The sequence below is a fragment of the Megalobrama amblycephala genome, linkage group LG13 (assembly GCF_018812025.1).
Source record: "Megalobrama amblycephala isolate DHTTF-2021 linkage group LG13, ASM1881202v1, whole genome shotgun sequence".
Classification (NCBI taxonomy): Eukaryota; Metazoa; Chordata; class Actinopteri; order Cypriniformes; family Xenocyprididae; genus Megalobrama; species Megalobrama amblycephala.
Genome location: NC_063056.1, coordinates 27071157 through 27097757, shown reverse-complemented (window position 1 = coordinate 27097757; position 26601 = coordinate 27071157). Strand labels below are relative to the sequence as shown.

Here is a 26601-nt window from a genome sequence, read left to right as displayed (position 1 = left end):
AATTAGGTATGTGGCTTTACATACATTTTAATTGACTAGCCTATAATGATTCTGTAAAAGATTCTGTAAAACTTAGAAAACTGGTTTCATGGCTATTGGATTTCGACTTTTGAACATAATTTTTTGGATTAGTTACTGAATTTTGCTTATGTAGAACATTCTCTGACCTGCATATTTCCAAGTTTGAGCACAAAGCAGGAGATGCTATGATGGAGATTACTATGCTGAATATGCATGTTGCATCAGCCCATGTGAACTGGACATTAGTCTGGTACAGACTATTATGCAGAGCTGTATCCATTCATAATATTGTTATAATATAACTTATTTTAATAATTGTTAATTGATAAAGCATGTCTTAGAATACTTTCATTGTTCTAAATAAGAAACATTTTCTTATTAAGAATATTTTTGGCTGCAAATGGGTCTTTGGAGATTAAAAGTTCTTGATTGGTTCTTCAGATCAGATTTTCTGCATTTTTTTTAAAAGCACCAGTAGCCTACAGTTTTGTGTGTGAAACTAAAAAGGCTTTTTTATGGCATCAGGCTGTAAAGCCCCTTTCATTTGGATCCGTAATTTCTGACAGTGTATCTATTCCTGGAGTGCTTGTAGAGAGAATTAATTTTAGAATTTGTTTAGAATGTGTTTGAAAGCTTGTCAATGTTGGAAGGCACATAAGTGCTCTTGACAGACTGATCCTTCAAAGAGACGACACCTGCTCTTGACATTTCTAAGTGAATACGTGTCTTATATCCTAAGCAGTAAGAGATAAATGAATTTGTAGCAACTCTAGCAAACAGTCAACTTGTATTTTTTTTTTTTTTTATCTCCATTACCTAAATATGCAATTACTGCACAAAAATAGTCAGTTATTTAACTCTGCAGATAATAATTTACAGATTTGCTGAAAAGAACTGCTAATGTAAGAGCCCCAATCATGAACAAAATCTAGTTCTTGTGTATCAGATCACATATTAAAGGGATAGTTCACCCAAAAATGAAAATTCTGTCATCAGTTTCTCACCCTCAAGTTGTTCCAGATCTTTATGAATTTCTTTGTTCTGCTGAACACAAAGGAAGATATTTGGAAGAATGTAACTAACCAAACAGACCTCGCCCTCCATTGACTACCAGAGTATTAATTTTTCCTACTATGGCCAGTCACTAGTCAGGTGGTTATAATATAATTACATGGAAATCCTGAGACCTACAGAGCATTTGACCACTGGATTTATTGAAATCATTTCACTTTTAAGGAGTGTTTTCTCAACATTGCAACATGACATTACATATGTAATCAGCTCCTGACGAACACATTCATTATGTGAATTATATAAGGCTTTTGTCTTGAAAACACATTTTTTTTTAATAATTTTAATTTTATTTATTTAAATGTTTACATTTTAATCATTTATTAAATTAGAAGTTTTTCATTAAACTCACAAACGCCCTGCAGTTCCTTCTTGAACCCCAGTTTGGGAAGCCCTGTCATAATGTAATGTTTAATGCATTTTATGTTGTTGAATGGAATATATTTTCCTTCTCTTTGTATTTTATATCAATATGGTGCAATATTATCCTATTCTATTCAAAGTTAAAAACGAGTTAGGTCAAAAGTAATCTAAAAGTAATCAAAAAGTAGTCAGATTATATTGCATAAAATGTGTAATGTAATGGATTACATTACTTAATTGCATGTGGATATAAGGTTGAATTGAGTCTTGTTAAATGTCAGTATAACAGTGCGCTGATTTTAGTGACTCTTTAGCATATTTTAGTAGCATATCTTAATATTGTGCCTAAAGGCTTTGACACAAATATTAGAGATGGCTGTGCAAGTGGGGAAGAGATGCCTGCAGCACACCTGCGGATGATTTTGCTTTGTGGAACAAGCTAAGCAGAAATCCAGGTGCCAAATGTAGCATGAAAGACATGATTCATGAATACCTGTTTGGTCTACATTTGCAGTTATTCCAGTGCTTACGCGAGTCAACTTTATTCTATTGAGACATTGAGCGTTAATGTCTGCACTGTGTTTTCAGCTGTAAAATTACAGCACTTTATTGGCTGTAGTGCCACAGCAACCTTTCATCGTCACAGTGGCTCAGCTTGTTTCTAAACCCATCGCTCAAATAGGTGTAACAGAGCTGAAGTAAGTTGATGTGTGAGTGTTTTTCATGCAGTTATAAGATAAAGACCCTTTATACCATCTGACAGATTAAGTTAAACTATTTGCATCCTGCTATGAGGCATCCACACATCTTCTTATCCATCGCTGCTTTTTTTTAAAGACGTTGTGAACAAATGTATACATTTATGCGTTCACTTATATTTGGTATCTGTTGTGGAACAGCACAACAGATATAAATTGGTGTCTTCTCTTTCAGTCACCATAGCCAAAATACTCGCCTGAACCCCTGCAGGACACATCTGACCTAATTTAACTGTACAGCACTCAAGTCCAGTCCCGATCACCCCAAAATAAAGAGTAAAGAGTCTCTCGTGGTAAACCACTGAGAAAGTAAATCAGGATGAGATTGTTGCAGAGTCCCAGAAAAAAGATTTGATGATGCATACATTAATGTGTCATGTTTTCCCCTTAAATTTATATTTTTATTTTTTAATTATGTTACTATGTTTAGATATGAGTAGATTATGTAAGTAATTTTATCCATGTGTCTTAATGTAAAGCAAAAATTACAATTTGCATCTGGTAGAACAACACAGGTCTGTCTTTCAAGTAAATGTTATTGTAACTCTTTACAATAAGGTTCAGTTTATATTAACTTTTATTTATTTATGTATTAGTATTTATTAGTATTTAATATTATATTTAGTTAAAAAAAAAAATAGTATAAATATAAATATATATATATTTATACTCATATAAATTAATACTTATCCTTATTCAGCAATCCTTATCCTTCTTTATTCTTATTCAGCAAGGATGCATTAAATTAATCAAAGGATTTCTATTTCGAAAAGGCTGTTCTTTTGAACTAACGGTTTCAAAAAATTGCAAACGTTTAAAGTTTAAGTAAGTAGAACTGGTAGATGTCAACATTTAAATTTTAATTTTGAGTAAGTTAATTCATACATTAAACTTAAAATTATCATCCAATCTTAACTTATATAGATATATTTTGGTGTTTTTACCTTAAATATGATAGGATGGTAAGCAGACAGGAAGCGAAGTGGGAGAGAGAGGGGGACGGGATCGGGAAAGGTTCGCGAGCCGGGACTCGAACTCGGGTCACCCATAACGCAATGGTGCAATATGTCAGCGTGCTGCCCACGAGGCTATCGTCGCCAACATCTTAACTTGTATTTTTAGTAGTGAAAATTTAGCTAGCTATAACTAGATAATTCAGCAAATGCTAATTGGTAACACAATGCTTTGATAGCATTAGATTAGCATAGCAATTGCTGAAAGAGTACGGTAATATAGAACATTTATGAAATACCTGTTCTCAAAGCACATGCTCCATTCGTCACCATGATGGTAACACACATAACAGAAACTCTTGTAAATTGGGATAGCAAAGTATTAAACACTACTAAATCCCCCAATTAACATTAATCTAAAAAAAAAACATTGTATAACACTTAATTTTAGCATTTATTCTCCCTTTGAGTGCCATGGCATGCTGTGAAATAGAAATCTCAGCCCAGTTTCAGGTAAATTTAAGTTTGTCTAAATTAAAAGAAACAAGTTCATAAAACTCAAAACAATGAAAAAGTTCAGATTACTTAAAATGTGTGAATGCAAAAGAAAAGGAAAGTTCTAAATACTCATAACAGTTAATTTGATTGAACTAATTTTTTAATTTGAGTTAGCCCTACTCAAACCAATTAATTATTTTGAGAGGGTTTACAGTGTAAGAGTGGGCGCGGCCATTGTAACTTGATAGTGTTTAGGCTCCTGATCTCATCCGCTTCCAGTTATTTTGGCTACAAAATCTTTCTGTTGTGCTGCTTGATATTGCAAACTGTTATTTATTATCATATTATTTTAATTTTTTATTTTAGTCATAAACACACTAGTTTGTAGTGCAAACTATTTGACCATTTACTGCATTTTTTTTATTCTTCCAGTTATTTACTAGCAGCTAATGAATCGGAAGTGCCCACACAATCACAGAAAATTGCTTACTTCCGCGTTGCTACATAAGGTGAATACACTTTGTGTTCTTTCTTTCTTTATTTCTTTATTTATATTTCTTCTGGCTCAGTTGTGAGGCTCAGTCCACTATTCAGATCTGTTCTCTGCAGATTCTTACAGAGCTCAGATAATGGCTGTGTGCTTGGCTAGCCAGATCTACCACTGCCTGCTTGGCTAATAACACCTCAGACTTCTGCAGCCTGGGAGAATTACCCTCTCTGTCTCTCTCTGCATGAGTTCCGATCGGTCTGTGTTTCTGAGGACAGTGCTGGTTGCCCCGGGTGATGGACGAAGTCACAGAGAGTCATACGAGGTTAGAAAGGGCTTGAGTTTGAGGGTGGGTGTGTCACTGAGAGAGAAGAAAGAGCAAGGGTATATTTCCCATGACCAAGCTGACAGACAACACCTGGAAAAGTAAAGGAAAAAATGGGGAAAATGCAAAAGAGAACAGCATTCCACAGAGAACGATGTGTGTGGGACAGTTTGTCTGCTTTCTTTTACCATCCCTTGTCTGAGAGTTTATCTAAAAGTTCCAGCATGGGCATAATGTGGCAAACTAGTCAAAGACTAAAACCAAGTCTTCATCAGGTATTTGGGAGCTCTTTCTACGCTCTGCACAATCACTGTAAGTGAAATAGACCATTTCCTTCCCCATTTCTTTTCAAATTAAGTCATTTTGTATTCCAGACAGCAGGCGTCCGTGGCGATGCTTGCCTAAGCACTCTTGAGGTTGCTGGGCCCTGTCCTCCATATTTGCCCTTACAGCAATCTGGATTTACTTTTGGTTTATGGAAATGTTGCTGCATCTGTTGATAATGTTCTCAATAACAACAGGTCAAAATAAGTAAAAATAAGCAGAGGCACAGATCAAATACTTGCAGTTAAATAGCAATCCAGCTTTGTTCAGTCTTCTCAGCATTAAAGTTCTTCCTTTCTGAAAACTGCCACAAAAATGTTGTGCTTCTCTACTAAATCTTGTAGATTAAAGTCCAAGTGCACTTTTAGAGGAGGTACAGTGAATGTGCAAACACACTCCTTCTTCTCTAAGCAGTAACATGCATTCATGTATCCAACTTCAGGTCAACCAGTTCATGCCAGTTTCCATCCATCTCTCTCTCTCTCTCTCTCTCTCTCTCTCTCTCTCTCTCTCCCTCTCAGGCGTACCGTTTCCATGTACCCATTACTCTACATCTCTAAAAAATGCACCATAGCGTCAGAACTTCCTGCTCTGGTGCGTCTGAGGCTTTTGTGCCCTGAATTCAGCTTTTTCTGGGCTTTGTAGTTCCTGTCTTGTACTTACAGTAAACCACTTCTGTTAGACCTCTGGATTAGAGAGCTTAATGGGCCATATCTTTGGTGAACTTCCTTTTTAAATTGAAAACAGGAGAAAAAGGTTACACCAAGGAAGCGTGCTTTGGAAATGATGCTCTTTCGAGAAGACACCATACTGTTTATTTTTTAGTGGTAAAATGTGGATTCTGAATATATATATATATATATATATATATATATATATATATATATATATATATATATATACACAGTGCCCTCCACAAATATTGGCACCTTTAGTAAATATGAGCAAAGGTGGCTGTGAAAATAAATCTGCATTGTTTATCTTTCATTCCAAAAATTCACAAAATTCTAACCTTTTATTGAAGTAATATAATTGAATGTGTGGGGTGTCACAGACACGTCAGGCTCCACCATGCACCAATCACAACGCTCCCAATCACCGGAATACTAATCACCGCCATCTGCACATCATCATCCCCTTCATCACCACCAGTATATAGAGCACTCACACCCTGCACTCACTGTCCGGTCTCGTTGAGCTATACTTACCTGTACGCTTACCTCAAGGACTCCCTCGGTTCCAAGTCTCCACCATCTGCAATTATAAAAGGACCGTAAATATCTCCAGACTCTCCCATTGTTCATCTGCTATACTCTGCTTACCATATCTGCTCACTGGTTAATCAATAAAGACTACTTACCGTTTGTACATCTGTGTCCGACCCCTCTGTGTCATAACAGAAGACCGGACCAAAACCGCTAACCAGTATGAGCCAACAGGACCCCTTCCAAGCACTTGTGGATGCGCTACGCCGCACTCTGACCATCAATCCACCAACGCCATCCACAATCACCTCTCCTTCACCGGCACCTTCAGTCACCACCGTAAACACAGCCCCATCTCCTTCTCCACCTGTGTACGCCAATCCAATGGCCAAACCAGCGCCCTACTCAGGATCGGCGGAGGACTGCAGCGGTTTCCTGCTGCAGTGTGAACTGGTCCTGGAGATGCAGCCGCACCTGTACCCAAACGACACAGCCAAAGCGTTCCTCATCTCCCAACTCAGCGGCAAAGCATTGAAGTGGGCTGATTCCATCTGGTCACACTGGCGCGGTAACTCAGTCATATTCAGCCTTCATTTCCCACTTCCGGGAGGTTTTCGGAAAACCCATCTCTGACTCGACTGCTGGTGAGAAACTTTACTATTTAAAACAAGGTTCCATGTCTATTTATGATTATGCTTTGCAATTCAGAACGCTGGCTGCTGTAAGTGGATGGAATGAACAAGCTTTGATCACTACCTACCGCCAAGGATTGGAGCCTGGGGTGCGGCTGCATCTCGCTGCATACAAGGATTCCATCGGCCTAGAGAAGTTCATCCAGCTCTCCATCCGCTGAGCCACTCATATGCAAGCGTGTCTTCAAGAACACCAGGGCCAGTCATTCTCCGACTCACTCCTCTGCCGGTCCGAACCCGTCAGCCCTCCAGAACCAGCCAACGAATCCATGGATGTCGAAAACTCTCGTCTCACCCCCACAGAACGAAGACGTCGGCTGACCCTGAACCTCTGTTTATACTGCGGTACGCCGGGGCATGTCATCTCCGCATGCCCCACGCGACCTCCTTGTCCCCTGGTGAGTGCCATTCTTCCCTCTACTCATAAAATGAAACCACTCACCACTGTTGTCAATCTTACTGCTGCTGATACTTTACGTACAGTGGTGGCACTCCTCGACTCAGGGTCAGCCGGCAACTTCATCTCCGGCGCCCTCTGCTGGCACCTCAACCTCAAGACCTCTCCAACTCCGATTGTCTACCAGATCAGTTCCATAACGGGAAAACCTCTCAGCCGTAAACATGTTCGCCGTGTGGTGGGACCCCTTCAACTGCAAGTCGGAATTCTTCACGTGGAGACCATTCACCTGCTGGTTCTGGAGGATTCCACCACTGATGTGGTTCTAGGGCGTCCCTGGTTGGAGCAGCACAACCCGACCATCTCCTGGAAGACAGGCAAAATCCTGAAGTGGGGCGAGGCCTGTTTCTCTCACTGCATCTCTATGCTTCCCGTTCCACGAGCTCCTTCCAAAGAACTTCCAGTCTGTACAACCTCCATCGAGAGTCCAGTCGAGCAACGCTCCATCGACATCCCCGAGTGCTACGCCCCCTTCAGCGATGTCTTCTGCCCCCAGAGAGCCTCTAAGCTGCCTCCACACCGGCCATGGGACTGTGCCATCGATCTGCTTCCGGGTGAACCAGTGCCTAAAGGAAAGATATACCCTCTTTCCATCCCGGAGGAGAAGGCCATGGAGGAGTACATCAAGGAGGCCCTCGACCAAGGTTATATTCGTCCATCTACGTCCCCTGCTGCATCCAGCTTCTTTTTCGTGGCCAAAAAGGACGGAGGCTTGAGGCCCTGCATCGATTACCGATCCCTCAATAAAATCACAGTCAAGTTCCGCTATCCCCTTCCTCTCGTCCCAGCGGCCCTGGAACATCTCTGTGGTGCCACTGTGTTCACGAAGCTGGACCTCCGCAGCGCGTATAACCTCATCCGGATACGCGAGGGGGATGAGTGGAAGACCGCCTTCATCACGCCCACCGGCCACTACAAGTACCTCGTCATGCCGTATGGCCTGGTCAACGCCCCCTCCGTATTCCAGGACTTCATTCATGAGGTGCTCCGGGAGTTCCTCAACCGATTCGTTCTGGTGTACATAGACGACATCCTCATATAATCCCGGAGCCTGGCCGAACATCGCCAACACGTTGCGGAGGTCCTCACCCGTCTTCGACAGTTCCATCTCTTCCTGAAAGCCGAAAAGTGCTCATTCCATCAGCCATCTGTACACTTCCTTGGTTACATCATCGATCACAGTGGCATCCGGATGGACGAGAGGAGGGTGGAATCCATCACCAACTGGCCAGAACCAACCACCATTAAAGAACTTCAAAGATTCCTGGGATTTGCCAACTTTTATTGCCGCTTCATCAAGAATTACAGCTCCATCACTCATCCTCTCACCAATCTTCTACGCCATCAGCCCAAGTCTCTGTCCTGGTCACCAGCTGCCACCGACGCCTTCAACCGCTTAAAGGAAGCCTTCACCACCTCTCCCCTCCTCGTCCACCCCGATCCAGAACTGCCCTTCATCGTGGAGGTGGACGCCTCAACCACCGGAGTGGGAGCGGTGCTGTCCCAGCAGCAGGGGACCCCAAGCAAACTTCATCCATGTGCCTTATTCTCCCGCAAGCTCAACCCGGCGGAAGTCAACTACAACATCGGTGACAGAGAACTTCTTGCTGTGAAGCTAGCCCTGGAAGAGTGGAGGCATTGGTTGGAGGAAGCAAACCACCCTTTCCTGGTACTAACTGACCATAAGAACCTCGAATATCTCCGTGCTGCCAAGAGACTTACCCCTAGACAAGCCCGCTGGGCCATGTTTTTCTCTCGCTTCCACTTCACAATCTTCTACCGCCCTGGATCAAAAAATGTGAAAGCTGACGCCCTCTCCCGTCTCCATGCTCCTGAAGAAAGATCTGAAGAACCTGAACCGATCATTCCAAGTTCACTCATCGTAAGTCCCATCACGTGGTCGGAAGAGACCATACCCTCCTCCAATGCCTCCACGAATCCTCTGCCGGGTTGCCCACCAGGCTTGCTCTTCATCACCCGGTCACAACGCACTCCAATCATCCACTCAGCCCACACGTCATTTGGCACTGGTCACCTGGGGGTCAATGGAACCCTCTCGTTGCCTTCTGGTGGCCCAACATGGTGGCAGACGTCAGAAGGTGCGTGCAGGGCTGCAGGGAGTGCGCCACCTCCAAAAGTTCACGTCATCTACCAGCCGGCAAGCTCCTTCCTCTGCCCGTTCCAACCCGACCCTGATCACACGTAGGAGTGGATTTCATCACCGACCTTCCAGCATCCGATGGATTCACCTGCATTCTGGTTATCATCGACAGCTTCTCCAAGTCATGTCGTCTTATCCCTCTGAAAGGACTAACCACTGCCATGGAAACGGCTGATCTGTTATTCAACCATGTGTTCCGGTACTTCGGAATTCCAGAAGACATTGTTTCCGATAGAGGACCACAGTTTATTTCCCGTGTCTGGAAAGCCTTCCACTCACTCCTAGGTGTGGCCGTCAGCCTAACATCTGGATACCACCCACAGTCGAACGGGCAGACGGAAAGGAAAATCCAGGAGATCGGCCGCTTCCTCCGTACCTTCTGTCAGGACCACCAGAACTCTTGGAACCAGTACTTGGGTTGGGCCGAGGACGCACAGAACTCCCTACGTCAACCAACTACAGGACTCACACCATTCCATTGCGTACTCGGATACCAACCCCCACTGTTCCCCTGGGATGGGGAACCCTCCAACGTACCAGCTGTTGATTACTGGTTCCGAGAGAGCGAGAGGGTCTGGGACTCAGCACACCACCAGCTGCAACGAGCCCTGCGCAGACGCAGACTGACAGCCGACCTTCGTCGTTCCGACACCCCAGTCTCCCAGCCCGGACAGAGGGTCTGGCTGTCAACCAGGGACATCAGGCTGCTTCTCAATGCTCCCAATCACCGGAATACTAATCACCGCCACCTGCACATCATCATCCCCTTCATCACCATCAGTATATAGAGCACTCACACCCTGCACTCACTGTCCGGTCTTGTTGAGCTATACTTACCTGTATGCTTACCTCAAGGACTCCCTCGTTCGCTACTTACCTGTCTCCTGTGCTCCCTGATCTCCCAGTGTGTTCCTCGTCTGTGTGTGAGTGCTCCTACGTCTCCTACGTTCTCCAGCTCCATCCAGTTCCAAGTCTCCACCATCTGCAAATCACAAAAGGACCGTAAATATCTCCAGACTCTCCCATTGTTCATCTGCTATACTCTGCTTACCATATCTGCTCACTGGTTAATCAATAAAGACTACTTACCGTTTGTACATCTGTGTCCGACCCCTCTGTGTCATAACAGGGGTAAAATCACATTATGAAATATTTTTTTTCCCCCAATACATGTTGGCCACAATTATTGGCACCCCTAGAAATTCTTATGATTAAAATATCTCTGAAGTATATTCCCATTCATATTTACATTTTTTTAGCACACCAGGGTGATCATGAACATGAAATTGTCCAGCCATGATTTCCTGTTCCACAGGAGAATAAACATGAGGAAACACAAAGGCCAAATTGCCTTAATCATTCATCACAATGAGAACAAGAATATAGTTCTGATGTGCAGCAAAAGATTGTTGAGCTTCACAAAATAGCTAAAACATTGAAAATCCCCATTTCTACCATCAGGGCAATAATTAAGAAGTTCCAATCAACTAAAGATGTTACAAATCTGCCTGGAAAAATCGTCCTAATGCGCAGTGAGGAGGAAAGTTTGAGTGGACAAAGACTCTCCAAGGATCACAACTGGAGAATTGCAGAGATTAGTTGAGTCTTGGGGTCAGAAAGCCTAAAAAAAAATTGCCAAACAGCACCTACATCCCCACAAGTTGTTCGGGAGGGTTTCAAGAAAAATCCTCCTCGCTCATCCAAAAACAAACTCCAGCATATTCAGTTGCCAGACACGACTAGAACTTCAAATGGGACCGGCAGCAACATTACCAGATGGGTTTGGTGCACACATGGATAAAAAGTACTCCATGCCCACGGACAAATATACTCCTGGATCTTTAATGTTGTGGGCCTATTTTTCTGCTGGAGGTCCTGGACATCTTGTTCAGATACATGGTATAATGGATTCTATCAAATACTAACAGATAAAAAAAAAAACTGCTTCTGCTAGAAATCCTAAAATCCTAGATTGGATCTTCCATCAGAACGATGATCCAAAACAAACATCAAAACCAACTCAAAAATGTGTCACTGAGCACAAATGTGCCATGAGCAAAAAATGTGCCATGACCATCCCAGTCCCCTGACCTGAACCCTAAAGAAAATGAGTGGAGTGAACTGAAGAGAAGAAGCACCAACATGGAGCTGGAATCTGAAGGATCTGGAGCGATTCTGTATGAAGGAATGGTCTCTGATCTCTTATCAGGTGTTCTCCAAACTCATCAGGCATTATAGGTGAAGACTCAGAGCTGTTATCTTGGCAAAAGGACGTTGCAATAATTGGGTGCCAATAATTGTGGCCAACATGAACTAGAGAAAAACATTTATTTCATAATGAGCTTTCGCCCCCATTTTCAATTGTTTTACTTAAATGAAAGGTTACAAGGTTATATACAGTGTACATGTGTGTATATATATACACATACAGTGTTGAGGTATAACGCAAGTAACGTGTTACGTAATCAGATTACTTTTTTCAAGTAACACATTGCCTTTAAATTTACAACAAAATATGTGACCCTGGACCACAAAACCAGTCATAAGTCGCACGGGTATATTTGTAGCAATAGCCAACAATACATTGTATGGGTCAAAATGATCGATTTTTCTTTTATGCCAAAAATCATTAGGATATTATTAAAGATCATGTTCCATGAAGATATTTTGTAAATTTCCTTCCGTAAATATATCAAAAATGTATTTTTTTTAGTGGATATGCATTGCTAAGAACTTAATTTGGACAACTTTAAAGGCAATTTTCTCAATATTTAGATTTTTTTGCACCCTCAGATTCCAGATTTTGTCCTATCCTAACAAAACATACATCAATTGAAAGCTTATTTATTCAGCTTTCAGATGATGTATAAATCTCAATTTAAAAAAATTGACCCTTATGACTGGTTTTGTGGTCCATGGTCACATATATGAGTTACTTTTTTAGCATAAATATACATTATGTATTTAATCTCACTTTATTAACCAGAGTCTTTGCTGCTGACTGTCAATGATCCAATTCAACCATACTAATAAGCAAAATTTACTTTAGATAAACATCACATTTGTGTTTATTTTTCTTTCATTTCTATTGCTGTAGTAAGAGTGTTGAACTTTCTTCTCCTGCATCCAATTTTCTTGCGATTCAGCACAGCTGAAAAGTTTGTTACATACTTTTAAAATTTTATTTTATATAATTTTTTTAATTTTTATTTCAAATAAGTCCATAAGGAAAGAAATTGCTGTTCACATGTCCAAACCCAGAGGAGTAGTACACAGATGAAATGTTCAGAAGACACAAACTTTTCCATTGCACTTCCATGTCAGTCTCATTGATTAAAACTCACATTGCATCATTAAATTTCCTCAACATCAGCCTGCGCTCTATTAGGCAACATTACACATCAGAGATGAGGGTCTTTCTTTAGGGATGTAGTCTGTAATTTCACATCTGGTTGGTTGTAAAAGATTTCATGTAAACAGAGAAGAGTAACAATTAGATACGTAAATGACCCCTTATTTTGCACAGACATCACTGTAAACATCCTGTTGTTAAAGTAACTTAAAGTCAATGATATGTTATCATGTAAAACTGATGTAATCAACTCATTACCTTCCACTTCATTTAAATGGTGCCTGGAGTCCTACATGAAAATATAAAAAATGCTCATGTAGTGTTGCTAAAACTTACTTGGATATTTGGATATAGTCACTGAGATACTTAAAATTTGTTAGAATCACTGGACCACTGTTATGTCTACTTTCTTTTCTGGCTCACTCTTTGAGGCATGACTATTCAATTCATTCGGTCTTTACAAACAGTATTTCACTGGATCTAGCAGGTGGTCTTTTATTTATTTATTTCGGCCTGTCTCACTTAGAAACCATCTAGCTGCTAAAAACATTCCCTTTCACTGGGCCGTTTAGCTAAACACAGTCTATATTGTGCTCTGTGTGTAGTTTAAGGGCTGCACAGAGACAGGTGCATAAAGATGACATTAGCGGAGATGGATGTACTGGTAAAGAGATGCTCATGTCTAGAAAAGGATAGTTAGTCTGTTTGGTGACTCGTCAGAATTCTGAGCACATACAAGAGCTCCCAAAGACTCCAAAGATCTGAATCATGCCAGCTGGACATAGCACAGGGTTGCCAAATCCTCTGTCCAGCAAGCTTTCATCTAACCTCTGATCCAGAAAGGCTTGTGAAAATGCAAAGCCACAAATAAAGTTAAATAAAACAAATAAAAATGTTACTCAACACAAATTATAAGTTTGCAAAGTCTCCTTGTTTAAAGAATAAACACACCCTCTAAAGACTATGCTGTGGGTCAGCAGTGAAAATTAGAACTGCAGGCAAGCCTTTTCTGTTTTGTTTTGTTCTGTTCAGGATCATGCTTTTAAAACCAGAGTTTTCAACCAAAGGCCTACAAAGGGAGATCTGTGGAGAAGATTATTAAAAACATAGTTTTCTTTAAACATGTTAAGTATTTGTTAATTGGTTTACCCTTATAACCCTTATAACGTAATTATATTCTTATGGGGAAATTCATATAATTGTAGTATAATTCAGTTTTGTTTTAAAGTGTGTGTATATATTATATATATATATAATATACTGTATAAAAAATAAAATTAAACACTATCAGGGTAACACACTTTAAAAAAAAACATTATACATATATAATTTTTTTTTTTTTTTTTCTGTGGTCCCTGGGTTTGCTGAAAGTCTAGACGGGGAGTCCCTTGTCCTAAAAAAACTGTCCTTAATTGAATATATTAAATCACTTAATTTAGTCACTTAATGCTATTAAAATAGCTATTAAAATTTTGCAGTCAAACAGTCTGATGTTCAGAATGTGAATTCACACAATCTGGCAACAGCAGAGGCACAAAGAACTTTCCCTCTGTCTCATTTTCTCACTTTCTCACACAAGACAGTGTGTCATTTTCCCCTATGAATATCCATGAACTTACACTGGAACAGAATGCAGTTAAATTCAGTGACATAAATTAGCTAAATGGATGTACTGGAAATAAATGTTTGCTTCTTTCATTTCAAAACAAAGACCTTATGTTGTGGTGTGTCACAGTTCCCATTTGACTTTTATAATGCTGTTCTTTGACTTTGTTTCTATTTACTGTCTCTCTCTCTCTCTCTCTCTCTCTCTCTCTCTGTTCGGTCTCAGATCAGCGATGTTCCTGCATATACTGCTGCGTACCATCTGCCTCTTTGTCTTGTCATCTTCGGCCGTCCTCAGTCCTGCAGCAGGTTTGTCTCACCTCTACTGTTCAAGACACAGGATATGATTAATGATAATTAACAGTAAAGGTCACAGGCAGCTCTTAGAGTCAAACATTCAAACTAGATTCCATTGTTATTGCACTTTTATTGCTTTCCACCAATGGAAAGCCTTTAAATGCACAGTAAAATTTATTTATAAGCTTTTTGGTCACACTATGTACTTGCATCAAAAAAATATTTGGTACAACATACTTATTGTGTTCATGTTGTATTGCAAAACTCTTTTGCTGCTATTGAGGTGGGATGTGGGTTAAAGTTTTTGTGATGCTGTAAGATTTAAGGGTGGGTTAAGGGGTAAGAGAAGGGTCAACAGTGTATTATGAATGTAATGATGTAAGATGTATCAACTGATAAAATTAAATGTTAGTAGTTAAAGGCACTTAATATAAAGTAGGGCCTAAGTTTTAAAATATTGAATATGGAAATCCAATTCAGTTCAGTATTAAACTACCATTTCATTAGTATCTCAATCATTCATGTCTTTTCCTCAGATGAGACCTCATTCTTACAAGTGGCCATTCCTGATAGGCCAGTGTCTGCCATTTTGGGGGGCTCCCTGACTCTGCCCTGCATGGTGAGTCTCTCCCGGACCCCATCTTTGGGTCGGCATGCTGTACTGACCCAACCACGAGTCAAATGGAGCTTTCTTTCATCAAACAGAGAGACAGAGATCCTAGTGGCCCGTGGTGAGCGGGTAAAGGTGAGTGAGTTGTATAAAGGCAGGGCTTCACTGCTGAATTATGCTGCCTCTTCAGCTGATCTTACCCTCAGACTGGATGGGCTGATACACAATGACACAGGCTTCTACCGCTGTGAAGTCCAGCATGGCTTGGAGGATGCTCACGACCAGGCCCAAGTCAAAGTAAAAGGTGATTATTGTTTTAAAGTCTCTGTCTGTGAAAAAACTTTAGATTTTGCCACATACAGTATAGTCACAATGATAATTATAGTGTTTTGAACTCAAGTAGTTTATAATATTGTGATAGAATATATATATAAATACAGTAAAACAATAATGTTGTGAAATATTTTTACAATTTAAAATAACTTTTCTATTTTGATATGTTTTCATATGTAATTTCATTCCTGTGATAGCAAAACTGAATTTTCAGCAGCCATTACTTCAGTGTCACATGACCCTTCAGAAATCATACTTGTATGCTGATTTGATGCTTAAGAAACATTTCTTATTAGCAATGTTGAAAACACTTGTGCTGCGTAATATTGCTATACAGCTAATAAAATACAGCGGCTATTTCCTTCAAATGCAATGTTTTAATAAGACAGATGTTTTCCACACTAGAAAATGGCTACTTATACTTTATACCAGCTCAAAAGCTGTGATATATGAGAGCACTAATATGCTGTGTGTTCTTAGGTGTTGTTTTTCTCTACCGCCACACCTCAAGTCGCTATGCCTTCACTTTTGATGAGGCCAAAGATGCGTGTGAGGACATTGGAGCTCAGATTGCTTCTCCAGAGCAGCTGCTGGCTGCGTATCACAGCGGTTATGAGCAGTGTGACGCTGGCTGGCTTTCAGATCGCTCTGTTAGGTGAGTGACAGACACATTAAAAAACCAACTATGCCATCCTGTGAGGTGTATGTTTTGACTAGATGTTATGTAGACAAGTTTCCAGGGACTAGCAGTTTGTCCTTTCACACGTAAAGCAACAAAATCTCAGTCAATAGAACATTTTGACATTTAATATTTGGAATAGATTTCTAGACAAACAGTGTGCTTCAAAAGTCAATCTCATTCATTTTATTCATATGTGAATTGATTGTGAACAATAACATAAAAAACCTTTCAGGACAGATCTGCAAGTGAGAACACTTTTAACTAGTTGCTTATTAGCTTTCATTTATTATCTGGCTGTTTATTAGTACTTAAAAAGCACATATTAATGCCTTATTCTGCATGACCTTATTCTACATCCCTAAGTCCTACCCCATACCCAAACTTAAATGTTACAACACCTACTTACTAACTATTAATAATCATTAAATTAAGGGTTTATTGAGGCAAAAGTCATAGTAAATAGTGAATATGTGTTCCCCATTCCAAAGTGTTACCCTATTAGCTTACATGAAGACTTAAAGGTCCCGTTCTTCGTGATCCCATGTTTCAAACTTTAGTTAGTGTGTAATGTTGTTGTTGTTAGAGTATAAATAAAATCTGTAAAATTTTAAAGCTCAAAGTTCAATGCCAAGCGAGATATTTTATTTAACAGAAGTCGCCTACATCGAAAGGCCAGTTTGGACTACATCCCTCTACTTCCTTCTTTAATGACGTCACTAAAACAGTTTTTTGACTAACCTCCGCCCACAGGAATACACAAGAGTTGCGTTTGTAGAGTGTGTTTGTCGCCATGTCGTCCAAACGCTGTTATTTTCATCCCGCAGTCCAATCACCGGGTCTGATTCCGGCTCAAATTGATAGGGTAAAATTAAAGACATGTTTACAATAACACTGAGCGCGTGCATCTCCACATGCGTAAGAGGCGTGACCTTTCCGGGCAAGATGCGCAAGATGTGCTGGCACACTCAGAACTCGTTACGTATTTCTGAAGGAGGGACTTCATAGAACAAGGAAGTCATCAGCCCGTTTTTATGACAGTGGAAACAGCGGTATACAGAAAAGTAAATTATGTGAAAAATACTGTGTTTTTTTACACGCGAAACATGAACACATGTTATATTGCACACTATAAACACAATCAAAGCTTCAAAAAAACACGACGGGACCTTTAAAAAAAAAAAAAAAAAAAAAAATTCTTATAGGAAAAATGATTAGGGAAAATACTTCTGGAACCAAGGCTGGTGAAAAAGTGGGCAGACACTGTTGCAATCTATTGGATTTCACACTGAACTAACCAGTGCAACATTGTCCTGCCACAGTGTTTAAGATGTAAATAATGAAATTATATTAGTTAACAAGATTAATCTTAGATGGTTTTGACTAATAACAAAAATACATGTATCTTTAAATCTTTTTTAAAATGTTTTTATGCAATGCCTTCTTAGATACCCAATCCAAATGCCCCGTGAAGGCTGTTTTGGAGACATGGATGGATTACCAGGCGTTCGAAACTATGGCTTCATGGATAATGATGAACTTTTTGACGTGTATTGCTATGTGGAGAACATTCATGGTAAACCACTCCCAAAACATTGCTAATATTCACTTTTGCAAACAATGTGCTCCAAATTAGCTTTTGATATTAGCAAGCAGTCCATATATAAAGAATGCACCCTGTTTACGATGTGAAAGCAAAAATGTGTTGTTTATTTATTGATGTAACTGTTTTTAGGGGAGGTTTTTCATGGGTCAACCCCACAGCGCTTCAGCTTGTCAGAAGCTAAGACATACTGTGAGCAGCAGGGAGCTCAGCTAGCCACCACTGGCCAGCTGTATGCCGCATGGAATGATGGTCTGAATCACTGCAGTCCTGGCTGGCTTGCTGATGGAAGCGTTCGTTACCCCATTGTGACCCCTCGTGAACGGTGTGGGGGCTCTGAACCTGGTGTCAAGACAGTTTATCGTTTTAGCAATCAAACAGGATTCCCAGAACCATACACTCGCCATGATGCCTACTGCTTCAGAGGTATTTGACAGATGGGTTTGAATCTGGGACCCCCAGGGGGTGCTAGAGGGTAGGGGAAAAAATTGCATTTTTAGGGCTGTACACTTAAAGGGTTAGTTCACCCAAAAATGAAAATTCTGTCATTTATTACTCACCCTCATGCCGTTCCACACCTGTAAGACTTTCGGTAATCTTCAGAACAAAGGTCTTACGGGTGTGGAACGGCATGAGGGTAAGTAATAAATAACAGAATTTTCATTTTTGGGTGATCTAACCCTTTAAAGAGTTAGTTCACCAAAAATGAAAATTATCCCATAATTTGCGCACCTTCAATCCAGGTGTATATGACTGTCTTCTTTCAGATGAATACAATCTGAGTTGTATTTAAAAATTTCCTGTCTCTTCCAAGTTTTATTATGGAAGTGAATGGTGCCATTTTTTTTGAAGCCCAAAAAAGTAAAAAGTAATCCATACGGCTCCAGGGGGTTAATAAAGGCCTTCTGAAGTGAAACTAGACTCACGTACAGTCTTTACCGGAAACTAGTGATTACAGTTTATAAAGTTATAATTATGGATTATAAAAGGACGCTTCAGATGGACTTTATTAACCCCCTGGAGCCTTATAGATTACTTTCATGAAAGATGGATGTGTTTTTTTTTTTTTACTTCAAAATCAGGAGCACCATTCACTACCATTACAAAGCTTGGAAGAGCCAGGATTTTTTTGATGTAACTCCAGTTGTGTTTGGCTGAGTGAAGAAAGTCATATTAAACCTAGGATGGCTTGAGGTTAAGTAAATTATGGGATAATTTTAATTTTTGGGTGAACTATCCCTTCAAGATATTCATGAAATATGTTTAACTTTTTTCTTTTCCTTTTTTACATTCTCTAAATTTACTCTGCTTTCTAAAGACTGGTCAGAAATCATGAGATTAATTTCTTATAATTATCATAATTTTTAAAAGAATAAAAAGTAATGTTTTCCCAATAATATTTTAATTAACTATTACAATGACCAGGTAAAAGCTAACTATTTAACATTTTAAACAATTATTTAATTTTGTTGTCACATTTAATATTTTTCTCACACAGTATGAATGGATTTTTTATATAAATGAAAATATACAACTGCTTTTATATTTTAGGAAGGGAGTCCCTCCCAATGGTATCATTATGTTTAGGGGGTCTTGACATCAAAAAGTTGGAAACCCCCTAACCTAAACTATCAATTACATACAATAATAAAGCTTGAATAAATGTATCTATTTCACTCTTCCTCTGCAGCTAACAGCAAGTCTCAGACAGTCCCACCTATAGATTATACGGCAACAGAGCCAGAGGACACCGAGCAGCATATTGTGACTTTAGCAGATCCCCAAGAGGAATACAGCATGGATCAGGTCACTCAAGAGTCCGAAAATGAAGCTCAGGGGGCTGTTGAGTCCTTCTCCATCTACAGCACACAGACTACTTCAGAACCTGAGGAACACAACCACACCCTGAGCTCTCAGGAAGATGCCACTGCTAGCACCAGAAGAGACCTCACCACCCCAGCCAGCACAGACCGATATCTTGAGTCCACTGAGGTCACCAGGCAAAACGTTCAGTCTGTTCCAGAGATTTACATGGATCCGAAACACAATAATTTCATGCAAGAAGGAGAACCAGAAATAAAAGCTTCATCAATTGATGGTGTTAAGAGCAGCAATCATAGACACTACCAACCAATGCCAGATACCAACTTAGAGCCAGGAGAGCCCATTGACTTCATCCCACCAATAGAGGCTCGGCCTGAGACAACAGAGGCACCATCCTCTCAACCAAAGGAGATAAATGGGTCCAAACACTTCCAACCCATGCCTGACACTAGCCTGGAGGAGGAGGATGAAGATCATGTGACTAGTGAGATCTCTATGACTACTGAGGGCACTACACTGGAATATGACTCAAGCAATGACACCACAACGTACAATACTCCAGTCCAGTCGGGTCTTTCAACATACCTTCCTGAAGGCGCTACAGTGGAGAAAAATGCAGGAAATATCACTGAAGCTCCAGAGTCAGAAGAAGACCAAGGTCTTTTAACACACACAACTCAGTCCACCTCAGTAAGAACATCCAGCACTAAAGGTTGGTTGGAGGGTTCCGGTGAGGATTTGACCTTGTTATCCACAGAAAAGTCAGAACATCTGGTCACCCCACATATATCAGAGACATATGGAGCATCGACAACTGAGACTATGACAGAGAGCTTCTCATTAACACATCTGAACAATATTAGCCCAAGTAAGCAAAAAGAAACATTATAATCATACAGTGTATCAGCAAATAATATTTTGTGTGCTTTTTAATATCCACAAATATACCGAAATCAGGGTTGTGTGACATTCAGAACTGAATTAAGAATGCCTTTAAAATTGTTAAATTTTAAAAAATAGATTTAAAATTAATTGAATTTTTTGGATGGATGGATGGATGGATAGATGGATGGATGGATGGATGGATGGATGGATGGATGGATGGACGGATGGATGGATGGACGGATGGACATGTCCTGATCATAGTTATAAATTACAAAAAAATTCTTTGATTTTGTTCACTTTCAGCTTTAAAACCCATACATGAAAACAGTTCTGCAGACCATCACAATGCTGAGGAGATTCCAGCTGGGACTGTTCCCGTGTCTCTTGGTGCAGTTGATGATGTCAGCAATTATTCGACTGTGAGCACAACACTGAAGGAAACCGAATCGTCTGAAGGTTCTGGCGATCATGATGATGTCCTGCCAGTCACACTGTTGACCACCCCTGTGCCTCATCTGTTGGGCACATCAACCACACATGGGCCTGCGCAAGTAGAAATCAGTTCTCCACAGGAAATCGTAGGAGTCCTCCCTGAAAGCACCACTCCACCTAGCCTTGGGATTGTGGAAGAAGAACTGGAGAAGGTGGAGCAGGAAGGGCTTGGAGAAGCACCTAAATACCTAATCACCACATCCACTGAGCTTAATAATTCTACTGTAACTTTCAGTGTTGAAGGCAGTGAAGAGGATGAGTCCTCCGGAGAAGGAGAACCTCCAGGAAACTGGTCTTCAGTTACTAAGCATCCATACTCAAAAGTGGCCACCATCACTCCCTCTAACCTCACAGATATGGAGGAGCATAATGAAACCAATAGTGATGACGAAGATAATCAGGACAGCACTGTGGGACCCACGACAAGTCTGAAGGTTACATTTCTTCCTCATGGGACTCAAAGTCCCATTTGGCAATCTGTGGCCTCTTCCACAAACCCAGGAGAGTTAAGAGCAGATGTTGAATTCAGTGGGGAAGCTGCACTTACCACAGATGACATCAAAGCCTTGAGTGAACCTGACTCCACCAATGCACCCATCATTGAGCAGATGGAGCAAACCCAAAAACCAACCACTACGACAGCTGGTAATGAAGATGATGATGATGATGATGATGATGATAATGATTACGGATTCATGACTAACGAAAACAATACTAAAGCCAATACTGAAGATGAGAATCGTGTCAAAACCACACCTGAGCCTGCTGCTCTACCTGCCAGACCTACACATAGAGTGTTGGTTAGGACAGCCTACATTTCAGGTAAACACATTGTACCACTGTCAAAAATATCTTCTATAGTTCTCCATTCATTAACCATGGGGAAAACAAAGAAAACTTTCCTATAATGTAGTCATTTGAAGAGAGAAAAAAAAGTATTTTAGTTTCATTTAATGATAAATAAAATGTTAAACTAGGCCGCTTAAACCAGTGTTATTTTAGTGTTATTTATATACATATTTGGTTTATATCTCCAAAGGGGGCGCTGTTTTCCTATCTCTTTAAAATACCTGGAAACTTGATAACTGACATGCACTAATGTGCAACATCTGATTAGCATGTCTATCAAAGGCTACAGTGCAGAGAGATAGAGATAATTTATCATACATTTAACCCCCATCACAACAAATAGTTTCTGTGGCGCATGAAGGAGGAGTTTGGTTTAGTGGGGCCATGATGACTAGAAACTGATAACAGAACAATCACAAAAGAAAGGCAATGGATCCGGTGTCACTATGGTATGTTTTAGATAGAGATTAACGGGACCAATCAGGAATCCAGTTTTAGCATGTTCTTTGAGGTGTGATCCACAAGATGTGTGCCATGCCTATAGCAATATGGCTTTTACTGCATAGTAGCACCACCTTGTGGTTATAATCATACTTGATTTTACATCCTTCAATTATGTACAATATTTTATTAGTCAGCTATAAAAACATGTGAATGGCCTTTTAGATGCATGTTTGGCGAACCCTTGTAAAAATGGAGGGACTTGTGTAGACAATGGAGAAGGTCGTAAGTGTCTTTGTCTACCCACCTATGGAGGAGACTTCTGCGAGACAGGTGAGTTACCTGCATGCCTGCATATATATATATATATATATATATATATATATATATATATATATATATATATATGCCTGCATATATATATTATTAACCAACTGCCTTAGATTAGACCGGTTAATGTGCTTAATGTTGTCCTCTCTCTTCCAAAAAAGATCTAGAGCACTGTGAACCAGGCTGGGAAAAGTTCCAAGGGTTCTGTTACAAGCATTTCACCAAACGGCAGAAATGGGAGGTGGCAGAGCAGCACTGTCGCCTGTGCGGAGGTCACCTGGTCTCTGTTATGTCACCTGAGGAACAGGGGTTTATCAATGGTATGTCTGAACAGCTGTTTGCAGAGGTGGCCCCTTCCTGTTGATCGTATCAGTTTGACATCATATGATGTTAAAAGTTTAAACTTGATGGAACCTGATTAGTACACGATGGAATGTGTTTAACCAGGTGTCATTTTCAGGTTGTAGAATTTGAATAATTGTAGGAATATCCTGCTACTTGTGTGCACGTTCCAGAGTGGTGTAAGTGGTGTAGATTTTTCAGTAACTCTTTCTGCCAGTAGGTGGCACAAAGGTGAGTGATGAGTGAATCATCATTCGTTCAAACAATTTGTTCAAAAACACAGATTCTTTTAGCAATAAACAAAGTGAAGTCTCTATTATGAGTGAATCATTTAATTTTTTACTCAGCCAATTTGTTCAAAAACACTTATTTATTCAGGAATGAAACATTACAGTGTGTTTATTCAGAGACATGGACTGATTAAATCTGCTTTTGCTTAATTTGGAGCTATTTTCATTGGCGAAGAGCAAAAATGAACAAAGCACATGCCAATATTGTCTCTAAAATATAAGTTAGCCTACTCAGTACTAACTTCTTGTTTATTTAACTGTTATATAAAAGCAGTTTCTTCATCAAACAACTGAATTGGAAAAGCAGCACTCTTGCTCGAGTGATATTGCTTAAAGGTTTAGTTCTCCCAAAAATGAAAATTCTATCATTAATTACTCACCCTCTTGTAATTCCACACCCGTAAGACCTTCGTTCATCTTCGGCACACAAATTAAGATATTTTTGATAAAATCCAATGGCTCTGTGAGACCTGCATTGACAGCAAGATAATTAATGCTTTCAGATGCCCAGAAAGCTACTAAAGACGTATTTAAAACAGTTTATGTGACTAAAGTAGGTCAACCTTAATGTTACAAAGTGATGAGAATACTTTTTGTGCACCAAAAAACAAAATAACGACTTTATTCAACAGTATATAGTGATGTGCGTTTCAAAACACTGCTTCATGAAGCTTCGAAGCTTTACGAATATTTTGTTTTGAATCAATGGTTCGGTGCGTGTCAAACTGCCAAAGTTACGTGATTTTAGTAAATGATGCTTTGTTGCATCATAAGTGTTTCGAAATTTCAGTGGTTCACCACTGGGGGCGTGACTTTGGCAGTTTGATACAAGCTCTGATCCACTGATTCGAAACAAAAGATTCGTAAAGCTTCGAAGCTTCATGAAGCGGTGATTTGAAATCAGTGTTTTGAATTCTGTGCTTTGACATTGTTGAATAAAGTAATAATTTTTGCGCACAAAAAGTATTCTTGTTGCTTCATAACATTAAGGTTGAACCACTGTAGTCACATGAACTGTTTTAAATATGTCTTTAGTAGCCTTCTGGGCATCTGAAAGTGTTAATTATCTTGCTGTCAATGCAGGCCTCACTGAGCCATCGGATTTTAACAAAAGATGAAAGAAGATCTTACGGGTGTGGAACGACATGAGAGTGAGTAATTAATGACAGAATTTTCATTTTTGGGTGGACTAACCCTTTAAATGAAGAGTCAAAAAGAGGTGTGTCAAGCTACTGAAGAGGTTTAGCTTACAGTACATAAAGGACCAAGTTTGTTGACATAACATTGAGGGGCCCAGCATTTTGTTCTGCATTTCTATACAATCATCTAATCTTTGAAGGGCTTTGAACGTGTCACCTTATTCATGCGACTGAATGAGGGTTGTGTTAAAAGAGCCTGTGCATTTCTGTCATATATGATGCATCCGGGTGTTAAACTGGAACTGGAGTCTATGTTGTGTCTTAATGACAGTGTATGCTGGTTATTTGGCATTTCTGTGCTTTTCTCTTTCCTTAGATAAATACAGGGAGTATCAGTGGACAGGTCTCAATGACAAGACCATCGAGGGAGATTTCCGTTGGTCGGATGGGAACCCTCTGGTGAGCCTACTTTGGATTTCTGCAAAAAACAACAAAAAAAAAAAAACATGACAAACATCAAGTGCATCTTACCATTTATATATTACATGCCCCAAAGCTGGGCTTTCCAGAACCAATATTTTATTTTATTTTATTTTTTTATTCCCCTTGTTTCCTCTCTCTTTCTCTCTCTGGCAGCTGTATGAGAACTGGTATCGTGGACAACCAGACAGCTACTTCCTGTCAGGGGAGGATTGTGTTGTCATGGTGTGGTACGATGATGGGCGTTGGAGTGATATTCCTTGCAACTACCAGCTTTCCTACACCTGCAAGAAGGGCATTGGTGAGTACACCAATTTCTGCAGGGGTACTTTGGCCCAGAAAGAGCAAAAGTTCATGATTGTTTGTTTCTCTTTAGCAGCGTTCTGTGGTCAGCCCCCTCTTGTGCTGCACGCTAAGATGTTTGGACGTCGTCAACTAAAGTACAGGGCGAATTCACAGGTGCGCTACTACTGTGAGTCAGGCTTCATCCAGAGACAGAACCCTGTCATTACGTGCCAGGGCAATGGACAGTGGGAGGAACCTAAGATCACTTGTACACCAGGTGAAAATAGTTTAATATTATATTATATTATACATGCCTAAGCGTCTAACTAAATGATTGAGCTATTGAATCCAAACAGCTTACTCATGTTTATTTCATGTATTTTGCTCACAGTGGGACCTGCATACTCAAATGGAGAACCGGTCACATGGCCCACAGGTCAGAACATGGAAATAATCATAGAAGATACAACAACAAAAACAACAACACCTGAATATTTGGATATAAAATGGAACTTTTGAAACAAGCACACTGCTTAGTAGCATTTCATAAATTCTTTCATTCTGTCATCCCTTCTTTTATCCTCCTTTAAGGTGTCCATTGATCAACTCTACAAAGTTCAATGTTGTATAAAGAAATCGGTCCCACTTAACTTTTTTTTAAATGGTAAAATCGGATAACAGTTTAAGTACAGTAAACGTCTATAACTGGATACTTAAATAGGACTCAAGAGTCATTAACTTTTTTTCTCTCTCTCTCTCTCTCTCTCTCAGCTTTTTTCTCTGTGTAGACCATGACACTGAATTACATTTAGTAATTCTAAGATAAAAGCACACTTGATAAAAAGCAACATCCAAACAAAGCTTGTAAGTGTTGGACCAGGCACCCTTTTTGTTTGTTTTTTTAATAAATTATAAGATAAACCTATGAACAAATGCTGTCTAACATCAGCTGGTCTGAATCACTTTGTTTTATGTTGTTGCCCTGTAGCGTTACTTATACATTCTTAAGCATTCAGTTCAAGAACTCATAGACAAACAGTGACCCAACAGGAATAGTCTTATTTGTGTTGTTGGTTTTAGAATATTCTAGAATTTGATGAAATACAAAAAAATTGTACATTTTTTCTAAAAAATAAAGTTGTGGGTCAGCAAAGCTTTATAAAGCAGGGTAGATATGCAATCCACAAATGTTTGTGATTTCAAGACCCATGTTGAGTCTAATTATGGTCATTCTGCGACTTGGTGCTCAGTTTTTCAGGTCTGTATTGTACTCTGGAGGATGGCCATTTAATTAGACTACTATCATTATTTGTTTTAGAGATGCATCACTAACAAAATCATATTTTAGTTTCTGATGGCCTGAAACCAGGGCATATTTCATCACTCTAGAAACTGAATGAATTACGTTCCAAACAGTCAGAGCAATCGCAATAAAAAATGTATTACAATA

At 39.8% G+C, this 26601-nt stretch overlaps 2 protein-coding genes across 8 annotated transcripts in view; one reads left to right on the top strand and one right to left on the bottom strand.

Annotated features, from left to right (window-relative positions):
- Positions 1–26601, top strand: part of bcan (brevican) — a 27501-nt gene extending 900 nt beyond the window's left edge. The window contains exons 1-16 of one of the 4 annotated variants that reach the window (XM_048153544.1): positions 1–6; positions 4097–4173; positions 4274–4476; positions 14499–14581; positions 15106–15483; positions 15993–16167; positions 17640–17767; positions 17927–18220; positions 19485–20486; positions 20807–21817; positions 22511–22618; positions 22777–22935; positions 24763–24845; positions 25023–25167; positions 25243–25428; positions 25543–26601. The exon at positions 1–6 is cut by the window's left edge and continues 223 nt beyond it. In XM_048153544.1, the coding sequence (XP_048009501.1) occupies positions 4448–4476; positions 14499–14581; positions 15106–15483; positions 15993–16167; positions 17640–17767; positions 17927–18220; positions 19485–20486; positions 20807–21817; positions 22511–22618; positions 22777–22935; positions 24763–24845; positions 25023–25167; positions 25243–25428; positions 25543–25670 (3909 nt within the window). In that variant the 5' untranslated portion in view covers positions 1–6; positions 4097–4173; positions 4274–4447 and the 3' untranslated portion in view covers positions 25671–26601. The remainder of the gene's footprint in view (positions 7–4096; positions 4174–4273; positions 4477–14498; positions 14582–15105; positions 15484–15992; positions 16168–17639; positions 17768–17926; positions 18221–19484; positions 20487–20806; positions 21818–22510; positions 22619–22776; positions 22936–24762; positions 24846–25022; positions 25168–25242; positions 25429–25542) is intronic. The other 3 variants (XM_048153545.1, XM_048153542.1, XM_048153543.1) reach the window with 3 other exon arrangements.
- Positions 24729–26601, bottom strand: part of hapln2 (hyaluronan and proteoglycan link protein 2) — a 39249-nt gene continuing 37376 nt past the window's right edge. For 3 of the 4 annotated variants that reach the window (XM_048153552.1, XM_048153554.1, XM_048153553.1), the window contains one exon: positions 24729–24864. In XM_048153552.1, coding sequence (XP_048009509.1) covers positions 24852–24864 — 13 coding nt within the window. In that variant the 3' untranslated portion in view covers positions 24729–24851. The remainder of the gene's footprint in view (positions 24865–26601) is intronic. The other variant, XM_048153555.1, reaches the window with a different exon arrangement.